Source organism: Theropithecus gelada, chromosome 17, assembly GCF_003255815.1.
Source record: "Theropithecus gelada isolate Dixy chromosome 17, Tgel_1.0, whole genome shotgun sequence".
In the NCBI taxonomy this organism is placed as follows: Eukaryota; Metazoa; Chordata; class Mammalia; order Primates; family Cercopithecidae; genus Theropithecus; species Theropithecus gelada.
Window position 1 is genome coordinate 34,925,249 of NC_037685.1, and position 17,503 is coordinate 34,942,751.

Consider the following 17,503-nt stretch of genomic DNA (forward strand, 5'->3'; position numbering starts at 1 on the left):
TCAGATTTTTATTACAGATGTTATTAGCTCTCTGAACTCATAGGAAACAGATTTTTTTGATTAGAAACCTCTATTCAAGGCTGGGCATGGTGGCCCACACCTGTAATCCCAGAACTTTGGTAGGCTGAGGTGGGCGGCTCACTTGAGATCAGGAGTTTGGGACCAGCCTGGACGACATGGTGAAACGCGTCTCTACTAAAAATATAAAAATTAGCCAGGCGTGGTGGTGGCCACCTATAATCCTAGCTACTTGGGAAGCTGAGACTGGAGAATCTCTGAGACCTGGGAGCGGAGGTTGCAGTGAGCCAAGATCGCACCATTGCACTCTAGCCTGGGTGACAGAGTGAGACTCCATGTCCAAATTAAAAAAACAAAAAACCAAAACTGTACTCAAGAGACATGGCATAATTATAAGAACATAGAAAAATTGAAAAATGAGGAGAAAAGTGAAAAAAAGATACCTTTGTGAGTAGTAGAGAAAGCCATTCCACACAATTAAAGGGTTCACTCTACCAGAAAATATCAATTTTAAATGGATGTGAGCCTAATAATAAAACCTCTAAATACATAAAACAGGAATTGACAGAGCTAAAAGAAGAAATGAACAAATTCATAATTATAGTGGAAGGCTTTAGCCTCTTTCAATAGCATATAGGAAAACATTCAACAGTAAAGATGTTAACTTGACCCAATTGAAATACACATAACACCTGCACACAGCTACAGAATACACATTCTTCCAAGTGTAAGAACATTACAATAAAAATATTATAGGAAAGTCTCATGAACATAACTACAAAAATTCTGAAAAACCTAATAGCAAATGAATCTAAATTTTGAAGAAGTCCAAATATTATGTTTGTACACACAAATACATATACACACCACTGGTTTCTATTACAAGGATGTAAATTCGGTTTGGCATTCAAAAGTCAGTATAAGTCATCACATTAAAAGACTACAGGAGCCTGTAATCCCAGCACTTTGGGAGGCCGAGACGGGCGGATCACAAGGTCAGGAGATCGAGACCATCCTGGCTAACCCGGTGAAACCCTGTCTCTACTAAAAAATACAAAAAACTAGCCAGGTGAGGTGGTGGGCGCCTGTAGTCCCAGCTACTTGGGAGGCTGAGGCAGGAGAATGGCGTAAACCCGGGAGGCGGAGCTTGCAGTGAGCTGAGATCCGGCCACTGCACTCCAGCCTGGGCGATGGAGCAAGACTCCTCAAAAAAAAAAAAAAAAAGACTACAGAGAAAAATATTCTTTCAAAGGTGCAGAAGAAGTATTTGATAAATATTTAACACCATTTGTGAAAGAAAAAACGCCTTTTAAACAGCTTGGGAATCTATATTGATGAGTACACCAAAAATCCTATGGCTACCATCATACTTTATGGTGAATATTGGTAGCTCTCCTCATACCCCACCACTGCTGAGATGGAGAATGAGACAAGGATACCCACTATTACTACTTGTAATCAACATTCTGCTAGAGGTCCTAGTTAATGCAGTTTTTGTTTTTGTTTTTGTTTTTGTTTTTGAGGCAGAGTCTCGCTCTGTCACCCAGGAGGCTGGAGTGTAGTAGTGCAGTCTTGGCTCACTGCAACTTCTGTCTCCCAGGTTTAGGCGATTCTCCTGCCTCAGCCTCCCAAGTAGTGGGGATTACAGTCATGCACCACCACGTCCAGCTAATTTTTGTATTTTTAGTAGAGACGATTTCGCCATGTTGGCCAGGCTGGTCTTGAGCTTCCTGACCTCAAGTCATCCACCCGCCTCCCAAAGAGCTGAGATTATAGGCATAAGTCACTGTGCCTGGCCTAGCCAGTGCAATTTGTGTACCAATTTTCTATCTTACAACCTTGCTGAACTTGTTTATTAGCTCTAATAATTTTTGTGTTTGTGTTGATTCTTTAGGATTTTCCATATACAACATTATGTTATGGGAAAATATAGTTTTACTTATTTTTGTCATGGGAGGGACCCGGTGGGAGTTACTTTAATCATGGTGGTGGTTATCCTCATGCTGTTCTCATGATAGTGAGTTCTCACGAGATCTGATGGTTTTATAAGGGACTTTTCCCCCTTTTGCTTGGCACTTCTCCTTCCTGCCATCATGTGAAGAAGACGTGTTTGCTTCCCCTTCTGCCATGATTGTAAATTTCCTGAGGCCTCCCCAGTCATGCTGAACTGTGAGTCAATTAACCCTCTTTCCTTTACAAATTACCCAGTCTTGGGTATGTCTTTATTAGCAGTGTGAGAACGAACTAATACAATTGCCCAGCCACTATAATTTGGCAAGAAATAGGGCATAAAGATTTTGAGAAAGGAAGAAATAAAACTGTCATTCACAGAGAACTTGATGATACACAAATAATCTGCAAACTATCATAATTGAAATGAATTTAGCAAGGCCACTCACTAGATAACAAATTCAACATACTTTTGTAGCAACAGAGTCTCTATATATTAGCAATAAACAAATACAAAAAAAACCTGAGAATAAACCTAATGAAAGGTGTGCAAGAACACTTTGCTGAAAACCCCAGGAATAGTTATAAGAAACTTACAAAACACTTAAAATTAGGAGATATACCATGTTCATGAATAGGAAGATTCAGTATTGTAAAGATGTCAAGTGGCCCCCAGATTGGTCTACAGATTCAATTAAATCTAATCAAATTCTAGCACTTTATTTCATTGAAATTGACTAACTGATTCTAAAACGTCTTATGGAAATGCAAAGGACTTCTCGAGTCGCCTTGTGGACGAGATTTAAGACAACCCAAGCCAGCTCTCTTTGGTCTGTGAGAAGCATACATGTATTCTTTGCCTTGACCATGTCTGTAGACAGAGGACAGTCCAAATAGCATCCCCTTCTTCCTTCTTATGAGAGCAGAGAGCCTGCTAGTCTCTTGCCATTTAGATTTTTCGGGGATTAGTCAGATACACCAGTCAGTCTACTCTGTCCTGCAAAGAGGACACTTACAAACTTTTCCAAGTGGCCCTAGATATCTCACCTTGGAATGTAGGGGTAGCTGGCACCTGTTGGGATGTCAGGTGAAACGTAAATAGTTCCACTGCAGTAGCCTGCTCTATAAATATACAGAGAACTTCTATCGTGTACTCTGTGAAGCTATTAGAAAGTATAGCTTTGTGGATTACCTTGAAAAGGGAAACAGATTTTAATCTTGGACTTGCCACTGGATAATCCTGTGACATTGGTCCAGTTATGTAAGAAAACGCACACTTTAAAAAGTTACCTGCAAGTTCCCAGCAGTTTTCACTGTGTCACCCATGGGAATTTTTGTGAAAATCAGATGGTAATAATGAATATAAATATTTCTTTGAAAATAGTGTACAATCACTCAGGAGGCTGAGGCAGGAGGGCTGCTTGAGGTCAGGAGTTGGAGATTGCAGTGAGCTGTGATTGTGCCACCACACTCAAGCCTGGGTGATGGAGTGAGACTCTGTCTCTCTCCTTCCCTGTCTTTTTTTTTTTTTTAAAAAAAAAAAAAAAAAAAGTGCAATAGGATATATAAAGAATGTAGAAACATAATTTTTGTGTCTCCGAAAATTAAGACTTTTCTAAAAACAGGTTTGCTATAATAACGGGTTTCTTAACTATGTGACATTTCTGTTAGGAAGTTTGCATTTCAATTTCAATGACTAACTCACCTTAAGAAATAGTGGTTACTTTGCGCAATAATTTGCACAAGTTTTTTCACTAAGGGCTATTTACTGTGTGACCACATCGTTACTAAGTCCACACTTTTTCTGGGGATTCAAACTGTCTTCAGTGCTGCAGCATGGCAATTTAAAATTTTTTCAGTTACTGTCTTAGAAAAAGTGTGTCTTAAAGTATTTATTCTTACCTACTACCATTAGAATATTTGCAGAAATGTATATACCTTCTACCTATTTTATACTTTATTGTTTGTTTTCTTAGTCTCACATGTATTAGAAACATCAAGGGCTATGGCATATAATTAAAGTAGTTTTAAATGACTGTTCCTTTTTTTTGTAGCTTTATCACTGCAATACAAGACTTTTTGAGACAGCTCTTTCCCAAAATTCCCAGTAAAATGTTACTATGTTCACCAAGAGGTATAAATCAGTGATGCTGAAACATGGCAATTTATTGGTGTGATTTAGTAAAGGGAGAATGTAAGTCATTGCTAGTGCATTCTGAATCTGAATAACAGGCCAGTGTGGTGGCTTACAACTGTAATTCTAGCACTTTGAGCACTTTGGAAGGCTGAGGCAGGAGGATTATTTGAGGCCAGGAGTTTGAGACCAACCTGGGCAACATTGCAAGAGCTCATCTCCACAAAAGTAAAATAAAAAATAAAAAGTTAACCAGGCATGGCGGTACCCACCTGTAGTCCTAGCTACTTGGGAGGCTGAGGTGGAAGGATTGCCTGAGCCCAGGAGTTTGAGGAGGCATTGAGCTGATGGTGCCAGTGTGCTCTGGCTTGGACGACAGAGTGAAACTCTGTCTCCCAAATAAAGTGTCATTTTGTTCAATGTGATCTGGCAAGTAGCAGTGACTCTCAAATGGGATACACATCATAATTCTTTTTTTTGTTTTGTTTTTTTGAGACGGAGTCTTGCTCTGTTGCCAGGCTGGAGTGCAGTGGCACGATCTCTGCTCACTGCAACCTCTGCCTCCCAGGTTCAAGCGATTCTGCCTTGGCCTCCTGAGCAGCCTGAGCAGTTAGGAGTACAGGCATGTGCCACCACGCCCAGCTAATTTTCATATTTTTAGTAGAGATGGGGTTTCACCATGTTGGCCAGGATGGTCTCGATTTCTTGACCTGGTGATCCGCCCCCCCTTGGCCTCCCAAAGTGTTGGGATTACAGGCGTGAGTCACTGCGCCTGGCCACACATCTTGATTTCTAGGAAGACCATTTATCATTTTAGTTCATGTAGGGCACATTGTTCATAACAAACTATAGAAAATAAAGTTTAAGGCTGGGCGTGGTGGCTCACGCCTGTAATCCCAGCACTTTGGGAGGGTGAGGTGGGTGGATCACCTGAGGTCAGGAGTTCGAGACCAGCCTGGCCAACATGGTGAAACCGCGTCTCTACTAAAAATACAAACAGTTAACCGGGCGTGGTGGCAGTAGCCTGTAATCCCAGCTACTTGGGAGGCTGAGGCACGAGAATTGCTTGAACCCGGGAGGCGGAGGTTGCAGTGAGCCGAGATCACGCCATTGTGCTCCAGCCTGGGCGACAGAGTGAGACTCTGCCTCAAAAAAAAAAACCAAAAAAACAAAACCAGAAAATATATTTTAAATTTTCTATTATAGTGGAATGGGAGAGTTCTCATATCTCCCTTGCAGGACGTGCAACAGGGTTGTGGCTTCCGTCTTTGGGGCCCTGCTGCTCAAACCATTACTGGGAACACGCAGATGGGCAGGTGAAGAGGCCGTGGGGAGCGCTTTTGGGCTCCGGCCACATGGCAATGTCTAGGATTCCTGAAGCCCAAGTGGGTGTGTGTTACAGTGTGCTCTTTCAGCTATGCCATCTGCAGATGGCTTGTGTTAGTCAGCTCAATAGACCCTCTGCCTTCTTGCAAGGACGGGGCCAGTGTCACAGCCTGAGTTCTTGCTCAGTGTACTGGAAGAATCAGATCATATGTGGGCTGTAAGGTTAAGTGCAAGGTTTATTGAGTGGTGGAGGTGGCTCTCAGCAAGATGCATAGGGAGCTGAAAGTGGGGGATCCCCCCAGAGTGGGAGGGTGGTCTTCTTCTGGAGTCGGGCTGCCCAGTGGCCAGACTCTTCTATGGCCACCCCTGGCTGAACTCCCCTCGGCATCCACGTCACTGTGCCGTCTCTGCTCTGCCAGTGTCTGCTGGTATGTTCTTCTTCTCCTGTAGACATCCAGTCATTTGTGTCTGTGTCTGTTTAAGGTCTTGGATTTATATGGGTACAGTATGGGGTGCGTGGCTGGCCAGAGTGATCTTGGAAAATGCAACATTTGGGCATGAAAACAGGAGTGCCTGTTCTCACTTAGGTCTGTGGGCACAGGCCCAAGGGCGCAGCCCTCACCAGGGACCCCACCCTTCTCTACCCAGCACTTCCCTGCCCCCCTCCCATATCAATAGGATTATGCAGTAGATGATGATGGGGTGTTGTGGCCTTTTGAAACTCTTATGAGATGTGTGTTTATCAGAAAAGAACTATGGGGATAATGAATCCTGGGATCTGAAACCTTAAATTTAATAGACTTTACAGATGGTCTTAGGTATATCTGGCACGAACGAATGTCTTAAGTGGAAGATTAAATGGTGGGCAGTGTGAAATGATCGATTTCTTCATTTACTTGGTAAGAACGCTTACATAGTTTTGCTGAATCAAAACACAAAATCCATTTCTACATTTTTATATCACTTAAACTTGTTATGGTGCTCTCTCATCACATTTCAGCCTCACTTCTGAAATGAGGACAAACATTACTGTTTACATGTACACAAAAGGAAACAAAAAGTGCTCTAGCAACTTTCTGAAGGTCATATTCCAGTTCAAAAGATTCTGAGCTATGCTACTATTTTAATGTCTGGTAAGTTCAGTAAATTGTTGAATGAAGGAGTTTAGTTGGGTGAGCCAGCGCAAGAATAAAACTTTTTCCGTATCCAGATATGGTTTGGCTGTGTCCCCACCCAAATCTGATCTCGAATTGTAGCTCCCATAATTCCCACATGTCGGAGGGACCTGGTGGGAGATAATTGAATCATGGGGGTGGTTCCCCCCATACTGTTCTCATAGTAGTGAATAAGTCTCACGAGATCTGAAGATTTTATAAATTCGCTTGGCTCTCATCTTGTCTGCTGCCGTGTAAGATGTGCCTTTTGCCGTCTGCCATGATTGTGAGACCTCCCCAGCCACATGGAACTGTGAGTCCATTAAACCTCTTTTTTTAAAAAAAATACTCAGTCTTGGGTATGTCTTTATCAGCAGCATGAAAACGGACTAATACACCAGGCCAGCGTGTTTTTCCTGTGCCTCTCACTACCACCATTTACAGCATCACTTGTAATTGGCTTTCTGATGTGTTTTCTCCAGATAGTAGTTGTATTGTTTTATTCTGGCTAATTTTCTCATAATTGAATTGTTTGATAGTTTTAGGATTCTGGGTAGAGGTTAAATCCATCTCCCATAATAATAAGCTAGTATAAGGATTTGAATTATGTGGCTTAAAATGAAATATAGTATTTCCATATGTAGGCTTGCAAATAATTTACATAATGAACAATATTATATATTGGATGGATAATAGGAAAAGTACTTATTTTCAAGATTATCAAATCTTGTGTTGGTAAAAACTAAGCATGCATTTCTAAACCGAGTCTTGTTTCAGTTGCTACTTCATGCACAGTGATGTAGGAATGGACTCTACTTCCAGGAACTGTTGGTATTTTAAGATGAAGAACCAGGGAAGGCTATTTTGATTTACCATGCAAGTGACCCCATGCCTCTAAGAAAATTGAGATGGAGTCTCGCAGTGTCACCCAGGCTGGAGTACAGTGGTGTGATCTCAGCTCACTGCAACCTCCACCTTTCGGGTTCAAGCGTTTCTCCTCCCTCAGCCTCTGGAGTAGCAGTGATTATAGGTGTGCACCACCATGCCTGGCTAATTTAAATATTTTTAGTAGGGACGGCGTTTCACCATATTGGCCAGGCTGGTCTTGAACTCCTGGCCTCAAGTGATCCACCCGCCTCGGCCTCCCAAAGTGCTGGTATTACAGGCATGAACCACTGTGCCTGGCCGGAAAATTGATTCTTGATTCATGTATTAAACTATTGTCATTTGGTTCTCGGAGTACAAAGATATTCAGTTTCTCCTGTTATATTCTCACAGTGCAGAATACGTCTGTGACCTCTGTTCATCAAAATGTGTGGGAATTTCTCTCCACCAAGTAATCCTACAGATTCTTCAGCAGACAGCAGCTGGATATCATCTAATTCTGTTCAGTTCTGACACTGTCTACCTGGAGGTAGCCTAAGATCCCACAGATTGAGAGCTCAGCGCCTCAAGACCGCTCCTGACTTCAGAAGCCATTCCTAAGGCCCTGGTTGTTTTACCTATGCTTCTGACTGACTGGCTGTAAATGAGGATTCCCATGACCCCTTCCTTGGGTTCAGTTAATTTGCTAGAGCAGCTCACAGAACTCAGGGAAACACTTAGGTTTACTGGTTTATTATGGGATATTACAGAGGATACAGATGAACAACCAAATAGATGGAAGAGATGCATAGGGCCAGGCATATGGGAAGGGATATGGTGTTTCTTTGCCCTCTCTGGGTGTACCATCCTCCAGGAGCCTCCATGTTTTTGGCTGCATGGAAGTTCTTCCAAACCCTGTCATTTTAGATTTTTGTGGAAGCTTTATCACTTAGGCATGATTTATTATATCATTGGCTATTGGTAACCAACTCAACCTTCAACAACCCTAGGAGGGTAGAGGGTACTCAAAGTTCCAACCTTTTCACCTGGTAGGTTCCCCTGGCAACTAGCTCCCATCCTGAAACTATCTAGGGGTGCCCAGCTACCAACCATTTCATTAGTATACAAAAAAGTAATCACTCCAGAGATCCCATGGGTTGCAGGAGCTGTATGTCAGGAAACTGGAAGAAGACCAAATATATATCTTATAGTACAACAGATTCTTTATTTTTGTAGATTTGGTGTTATAAATTGCAGTCCAATTCCATTTCCTATCTTAAAATGCCTAAGAACTGAACAGTAAAATTAGTGAAAGTGAACACTCCAGAAATACTGTGTGTAGACAATTTTTGTATATGATGGGATCCTTAATACAAAAGTTAAGTCATACGCAGTCCTCTCTGGAGATTTTTTCTTCTTGGATTGGAATGGTCAGGTTTTTCCAAGTAGAAATCTAATGCAGTTTACTGTACACCATGTAAATGCTGTGTTGATAATTGTTTTACTGTACTTTTTAGGGAATAATGAAAAAAGTCTGTACATGTTCAATACAGATACAATTTTTTTCCCCTAAATATTTTCAGTCTGAGGGTGGTTGAATCCACAGATGCGGAACCCATGAATAAAGAGGGCCAAATGTGTATAAATAATTAATAATCATTGCTTAGTGTTAGGTGCAGTAAGGGAATTATAGAATGTTATGGAATTTGAGAGAAGGAAAGGTTTGTTTTTCCATGTATAGTCAAATAAGTCATTTGAGCTGTACCTCAAAGATTGAGAAGGATTTGGACATATGAAATTGATGTGTTCTTCAGGCCTTAAATCATGGTATTTACGGTATTATTCTTTGCTTAGTGTGAATAACCCTGGATAACTTAAGTTTTTTTAAAAAATTAATGAATATAAAATTAATCCATATGTGTTGTGAAACATTTTGGAACACATGGACTGCAGGAAGAAGAAACCCCATCTCTGCATGGATAGCCACTGTTGACATGCAGTGAACTGCCTTCGGCTCTCTGGTGCGTCACTTAAATGTTAGTAATTCTTAGGTATGAAATCATTCTATGGCCAGTTCACAAACCAAACCCATAAAATTTTAATTTATTGCACAATACAAATAAAATATAAACTGAACTGAAAAATACTGTATATCAAGCATGTTCTAAGTGTAGTTACTCTGTTTCCTACTCTTTGCTCAAGTTAATTACAGTATTTTGTAAGAAATATCCTATATTCAGGCTACTGATTTTGCTCTCCTGTACTTGCCTCCTAAGGGAAGTTGTTTAGTAAAGAAATTTTAGTGACGATTAACTGGGATCATATATTTTCGTTTTTAGATTGAAGAAAAAGAAGGTTTTTTTATTGTTAAAATACCCAATTCCTTTTTTAAAAAATACAGTTTTTTCTGACTGGTTCATACTTTTACTTTTTTATTGTGGTACAGTGCATGAAAATTTACCATTTTAACCATTTGTAAGTGTACAATTCAGTGGCCTTAAGTGTGTTCAAATTGTTGGGGAGTCATCAATATCCATCTCCAGAACTTTTTCATTATCCCAAACTGAAACTCTGTATCCATTAAACAATAGGGCCCTATTCCTAACCCTCTACACCAGCCCCTGGGAACTACTATTCTACCTTCTGTCTCTATTATATGAGTATGTTAGGTACCTCATACGCAATATTTTCCTTTTGTGTCTTGGCTTATTTCACTTAGCATAATGTTTTTAAGGTTCATCCATGTTGTAGCATGCCTGGGAGTTTCATTTCTCTCTAAGGCTGAATGAATAACCTGTTGTATGTATAGTATATCCCACCTTTTGTTTATCCAGTCATCCACTGACGGACTTTGGGGTTGTTTCTGTCTTTGGCCTATTGTGAATAATACTGCTATGAACAGCTGTGTTGGAATACATATTTGACCCTTGCTTTTATTTCTTTGGTGTATATATTCACAGTAGTAGAATTACTGGACCACATGGTAATTTTACATTTAATTTTTTGAGAAATCATCTTACTGTTTTCCACAGTGGCCATACCATTTTACATCCCACCAACAGTGCCCAAGTGCTCCAATTTCTCCACACCTTGTGAACACTTGTTATTTTATCTTTTTATTTTTCATAATGGCCATCCTAATGGGTGTGAACTGGTATCTCAATGTGGTTTGTTTTTTTTTTTTGGTTTTGCTTTTTTAGTTTTTATTAGTATGTTTGTTCCCCCATGCAGATCAGTGTGGTTTTGATTTGCATTTTCCTAATGATTTGTGATGGTGAGCATCTTTTCATGTGCTCATTGGCCATTTGTATGTCTTCTTTCACGTTTGTTTGTATAGCCTAATCTCTTTTTCTGACCCATCTTCCCCTGGCATTTTCAATGCCATTAACAACTGTTCACAACCATAATTTTGAATGATTATGGACTGTCCTGCCATATAGATTCTTCTATTGTAATTTTTCCAGGTGACAAAAACTTTAGGAGTATAACTTTCAGGGAGGTTAATTGTGTATCTTATGATGATGAACACCTGAGCAGATAAATCTTTTATTTTTAAAAGATTGATGGCCGGCTTTTGTCAAGGTTAGTTTTAGAATTCTTTATATACTTATATTTCCAAATTGTGTTTTAGAAGGATTGTTCTGCAGAAGATTTGCTTCTGATTGAATCCACTCTTTTCTCTAGTTTGTAGGTGCTAATAAGCAGAGTAAAATTAGCTGAGAAACCTAATTCATCTTTCTGCGTTCCTTATAAATGTTAACTTTTCTAGTCCCTTTCTCTAGTCTCTCTCATTTCTGTTCTCCTCCTTTGTCCTTGTACCTTTATTTCTTCACCTCCATTCTAGTTGGAGTTTGTGAGGGAGCAGAGATTATACATTCAATATATCAATTTAGTCAGAGGTTTATACATTTCTAAAACCCTGTACACTAATGTGCGTAGTCCACATTCTTAGTATTTCACTTAGAAAAATCTCCGCAGAGACAAACTGAATTGCATACTTATAAAAGTTATGAGTTGAGGCTGGGTGCAGTGGCTCATGCCTGTAATCCCAGCATTTTGGGAAGCTGAGGTAGGAGGGTTGCTGGAGCCAGGAGTTCAAGACCAGCTTGGACAACATGGTGAGACTCTCTACAAAAAATTAAAAAAAAAAAATTAGCTGGCTGTGGTGGAATACGCCTGTTGTCCCAGCCTCTCAGAAGGCCGAGGTGACAGGATTGCTTGAGCGTGGAAGATCAAGGCTGCAGAGAGGGCCATGATCATGCCACTGCACTCCAGCCTAGGTGACAGAGACCTTGTCCCCCACGCCCCCTAGAAAAAGGTTATAAATTGAATATAGTTAATATTCTAGACCAGGGGTTTGCAAACTTTTTTTCTAAAGGGCTAGACAAGTATTTTGAGCTTTGCAGCCACAGTCTTATATTTTTCTTTTGTTCTTTCTTTTTTTGGGCAACTTTTAAGAAATGTGAAAAACATTCTTAACTGAAGTCTGCTGGTTGGATGTGACTCGGGCTATAGTTGGCTGACCCCTATTCTAGGTCTGTTTGCACTGATCTTGCTAGGCAACGTGACTCCTTTTTGATGATGAGATACTTTTCTTAATGTCCGTCTTAGTAGAGTTGCGAATGCTGATACTGTCCAGGTGATTTGTTTTTTGTTTTTTTTTTTTTTAATTTTTGAATAAATGACTAAGAGGTAATATTTTAATTTTCAGATGGTGACCCTGATAACTATATTGCTTATTATCGGAGGGCTACTGTCTTTTTAGCTATGGGTAAATCAAAAGCTGCACTTCCTGATTTAACTAAAGTGATTCAGTTGAAGATGGACTTCACTGCAGTAAGTATATCTAAACTTTCTTTAAAAGGGAACTTAACAGAACTTGGTTAGAGTTAATTTGTTTCATAAGGTGAGGACTAGCATGCTAGACATAGCTGGAAGAGATCAAAGCTACAGTGATATAGTGGACTGAGGAACAAGAGAAAATCAAAGTCCCTAGAAGCAAACATCTGTGTGAAGGAGAACAGCGGGTACATTAGATGTTTTTTTTCCGAAGTCTGGCAGTGATGTCAGCTTTGTGGTTTAGAAAGACAAATCTGTATGGAGGATGGAGTTTGAGGCAAGATGTGAGACTGAGACATGAGTTGATGAAGAGGCTGAATTAAGAGGCTATCAGGTGACTGACGGCAGTTCTACTTAAGGCTGTACCAGGAAGAGTAAAGTGGGGATTACTTAATTGGGCTGTGATTTTGTGGTGACAATAAAATGCTAAATTAGCAGAGACATCCCCTGGAACCAATCCACAAGCTTCAGGCATGGAGAAACTTGTAGCCTAGTAGGAAATCCTGATGATTGGCAGGTCACCATAAAGGTTGTGACAGACATGTGAACAGGGAGGGACTCATGAGGTAGAACTCAGGTGGGGCTTTTAGAGGCAGAATTGACAACCACTGACCAATTAGATGGTTTCAGAATTAATTTGATAACCATTTATTATTTATTTCCTACTGTATTTTGAGAAGGATTTGAGATAACTGATTAGATATGGGGTGAATGTTTGATTTGAGATATTACTAATATTTTAAGATGGAATTCCCAAATCTCAAATATTTTTCAGATTTATCTTACACAGCTAAGCAAGCACAACCTTTCACAAAGGTTAAATGGCTCATTTTCTTAGTATTATGATAGCTGAAATGGCTTTTTATGATAGTTTAATCTTGCTTTTTATTGTATTGATGAATTTAACAGGGTTAGGAAAATTTTATGTACTGTAAAAGTAATGTATATAGGGTTAAGTGGAATATTGGTGTGGCTTCATTGGTCATACAGAGTTGGTATTCTTGAAAGAAATGGGATTATACACATTAGAAGAAGAGGAATATCAGATGAAGGGGGAGAAACTGATGCATGTTAAAAGGGAAGAGACTTTGGTAAAGTCCCAACATATGCAACTTTTATTGTAGGGCAAAAAGTATTTTTAAAAATTGAGATATAATTTATATGCCATCACACTTACCCTTTAAAAGTATTCAGTGGTTTTTAGTATATTTACAGGTTGTGCAGTGGTCACCACTAGCTACTTGTAAGACACTTTTATCACCCCCCAAAGAAGCGCTGTACCTATTAGCGGTCACTCCCCATTGCTTCCCTAGCTCCTGGCAACCACTTAGACGTTTGTTTCATATACTATAACATCGTATACTGTTTGGCCTTTTGTGTCTGACTTCTTTCACTTAGCATAATGTTTTCAAGGATCATTCATGTAGCACATGTCAATATGTCATTCCTTTTTATGGCTGAATACTATTGTATGGATATATTTATATATTGATTTAGTTGATGGGAATTTGGTTATTTCCACTTTTTGGCTATCATTGTGAACATACATGTACAACTTTTTGTGTGGACATGTTTTCAGTTTTCTTGGGTAGAACAAAAGTATTTTTGAGGAAGCATACTTTAAGAAAAATTATACACATTCATTGGTTCCAGGAATTATTCTTGGTGTCAAGTCAGATGTGCAATTGGAAAAATAAATATTAATAATTTGTTTATTTAGTTTTATTCTTAGTGTTTAAAAAGATTTAGAAATCTATAATATTCAAGATAATTCCCCACCCCCTTTTTTTCTAGGCAAGATTACAGAGAGGTCACTTATTACTCAAACAAGGAAAACTTGATGAAGCAGAAGATGATTTTAAAAAAGTGGTAAGTTCAATTTGTATTTGACTCTAGGAAGATGTTATTTTGAGAGAACATATTGGACCTTTTTTATATTATGACAGTTAATAGTAATTTTATAGCTAAGAGTCAATAGTCTTAGACAGTAAGTAAATAGAGAATAGCCTGATTTGTGTATTTAAGAATCACAAATCCTGAATTACTATTTGATGGCAGACATCAAAGAATCCTGTTAACAGTTGAAAGGTAAAGCGTACCCAATAGATACATAATCTTAACTCAGTTGATACAGCTTACTTGTTCTGCTTTGTCCACTATGAGAATCTAAAGATGTCAGCTGAGCTGCTTTTAAAGCCCTTGTTAATCCTTATTGGGGTTTGGATCTGTCCTTTTGTAGACCCTTCATTTGATTTGAGAGGAGTAATGAAACATATTCTTAAGGAATTTTGCAGTCATCCATTATGGCTGCTTTACAAAGTGTAAAGTGCTTTGGATTTGTTAGGGAATGTCACAGATTTTGTGTCATTGAAGGGGGTATATACTAAAAAATGATTTGGTTAGAGACACTTAGCTGGTCTTTTTATGCCCTCATTTGGCTTGTTTTAAAGACTAGCATTTTTGTTTTACATGGGTTTGTTTCTGGAGTGGTCTAGAAAGGGTATATAAGCCACTGTTTATTACTTGCATTTTTTATAGTTTGTATTGCATTTTTATAGTTACTGTGATGATAACCACTATGAAAAGAAAACTAAAATTTCTAGGCCGGGCGCGGTGGCTCAAGCCTGTAATCCCAGCACTTTGGGAGGCCGAGACGGGCGGATCACGAGGTCAGGAGATCGAGACCATCCTGGCTAACACGGTGAAACCCCGTCTCTACTAAAAAGTACAAAAAACTAGCCGGGCGAGGTGGCGGCGCCTGTAGTCCCAGCTACTTGGGAGGCTGAGGCAGGAGAATGGCGTGAACCCGGGAGGCGGAGCTTGCAGTGAGCTGAGATCCGGCCACTGCACTCCAGCCCGGGCGACAGAGCCAGACTCCGTCTCAAAAAAAAAAAAAAAAAAAAAAAAAAAAAAAAAAAAAAAAAAAAAAAAGAAAACTAAAATTTCTAACATTATCATAACCCTTGTCACCACACTCTGTCATCTGTGGATAAATCAAAAAACATTTAATTGTATTGGATCAGAAACTGCTTTGTGGTCTCAATGAAATTAGGTATCAGTTTCTTTTTATCTAATCTCCCCTCCTATTTGGGAAGATGCTTGAGAGCAGGCTCAAGGCCGGGTGGTGGGAGGTGAGAGTGCCGGAGTAACCTTTCCCTAGCCCAGGCCTTTGTTCAAAGAAGGTGTTGCATAAACGTTTGTCAAATGGATGAATGAATTATAAAACATGAGAATGTGTTTCTGCTTCTAGGAGATGCTTAAATCTGTTACTTAGATTTTTTTTTTCCAATTAAACTTTAGAGTAGTCTTAGCAATAATTTAGGATATAGTTTTAGCACAAATCAATCCTTATTGAGCATTGTATATGTTCTTCTGGATAACTGAGATCTTGGTACCTTGGATATGCCTTGGGTTATTGTCTTTTCTGTGATCGATATTAAAACTTCTCAGAAACAAGGAGGTGGACTCTCACAGACTTTCTGCTTTTTAGATTGCTCTTTGGCAGTCATATTTCTGCTAGTGTGTTCTTAAAACTGCTCTTACTGTTGTTACAGGGATTCTTCCATGAGAATGTATATCTGTATTGAATTATCTTTTAGTTTTAATTGGAATTTTTTTTGAGATAATTGTAGATTTTCATGCAGTGGTAAGAAATAATACAAAGAGATTACAGGTACCATTTACCCAGTTTCCTCCAATAACAAAGTTGTTTTTGTACCTATGAATTTATCTATAGTGTAAAACTATAGCACTGTATCACAACCAGGATATTGACACTGATACAATATATCAATCTATTCAGATTTCCTCAGTTTTAGTAGTATTCATTTCTTTGTTGCATGTATTCCATATACTTTATCACATGTGTTGGTTCATGTACCTACCGCCATAGTCAAGACACTGACTTGGTGTTCTGTTACCCTGAGATCCTTCCTGTTACCCTTTTTAACCATGCCAATTTCCATCCCACCCTGCTCTGGCCCCCTAGTCATACTTTCTGGCATCCACTAATTTGATATTCATTTCTTAAATTTTGACATTTCTAAAATCTTACATAACTGGAATCAAATGTTATACAACCTTTTAGAATTGACTTTTTTTACTCAGCATAATTTTCTGGAGATTTATCTAGATTTTTACATATCCCACTTAGTTTGTTCCTTTTAGATGCTGATGGACATTTGGGTTGTTTCCATTTCTTGGCTATTGCAAATAAAGCTGCCGTGAACATTCTTGTACAGATGTTCGTGTGAACATGAATTTTTGTTATCCCTGGGATAAATGTCCAGGAGTGCAGTTACTGGGTTGTATGGTTATTGCATGTTTATTTTGTAGAAAGCACTAAATTGCTTTCCAGAGTGACTGTACCATTTTACATTCCTCTGCATTCTTACCGGCATTTGGTATTGTCATTATTTTTTATTTTGGCCATTCTGGTAGGTGTGTTGCTATATTGTGGTTTTAATTTGGATTTCCCTGATTACTAATGATGTTGAACATTGTTTCCTGTGCTTATTTGCCATCTGTAAGTCCTTTTCAATGAAATTTCTGTTCATGTTTTCTGCCCATGTTCTAATTGGCTTGTTTGCTTTTTTATTGTTGTGTTTTAAATGTCCTTTATGTATTTTAGATACTTTGTTGGATATGTGGTTTGCAAATATTTTCTCTCAGTTTGAAGCTTTTCCTTTCATCCTCTTCACAGGGTGTTTTGTACAAGAAAATGTCTAATTTTTAAATTAATACATAATATTTGTGCATATTTATGTATTTATGAGGAATACGTGATGCTTTATTATATGCATAGACTGTGTGATGATCAAGTCAGGGTATTCAGAATATCCATCACTGAATATTTTTCATTTCTGTGTGTTGGGAACATTTCACATCCTCTCTTCCAGCTATTTTGAAATAGTATGTTGTTAACTACCCTACTTTGCTATTAAACATTGCCTCTTATTCCTCTTCGCTGTGTTTGTACCCATTAACCTCTCTTCATCCCCACATCCCACTGATACACCCTTTCCAGTCTCTAATGTCTATTGTGTCTATCATCCTACTCTGTAACTCTATGAGATTAACTTTTTTTTTTTTTCCTCCCACATATATGTGAGAACATGCACTGTTTGTCTTTCTGTGCCTGGCTTATATTTCACTAATAACTTTCAGTTCCATCCATGTGGCTGCATATGAACATGATTTTAGTTCTTTTTTATGGCCA

The 17,503-nt window shown here is 38.9% G+C and overlaps 1 protein-coding gene across 1 annotated transcript in view; it reads left to right on the forward strand.

The window, feature by feature from the left end:
- The window catches only part of DNAJC3 (DnaJ heat shock protein family (Hsp40) member C3), a 112,431-nt gene that overhangs the window by 34,217 nt on the left and 60,711 nt on the right, over positions 1–17,503 (forward strand). Inside the window, exons 3-4 of the mRNA XM_025364429.1 lie at positions 12,158–12,282; positions 14,080–14,154. Coding sequence (XP_025220214.1) covers positions 12,158–12,282; positions 14,080–14,154 — 200 coding nt within the window. The remainder of the gene's footprint in view (positions 1–12,157; positions 12,283–14,079; positions 14,155–17,503) is intronic.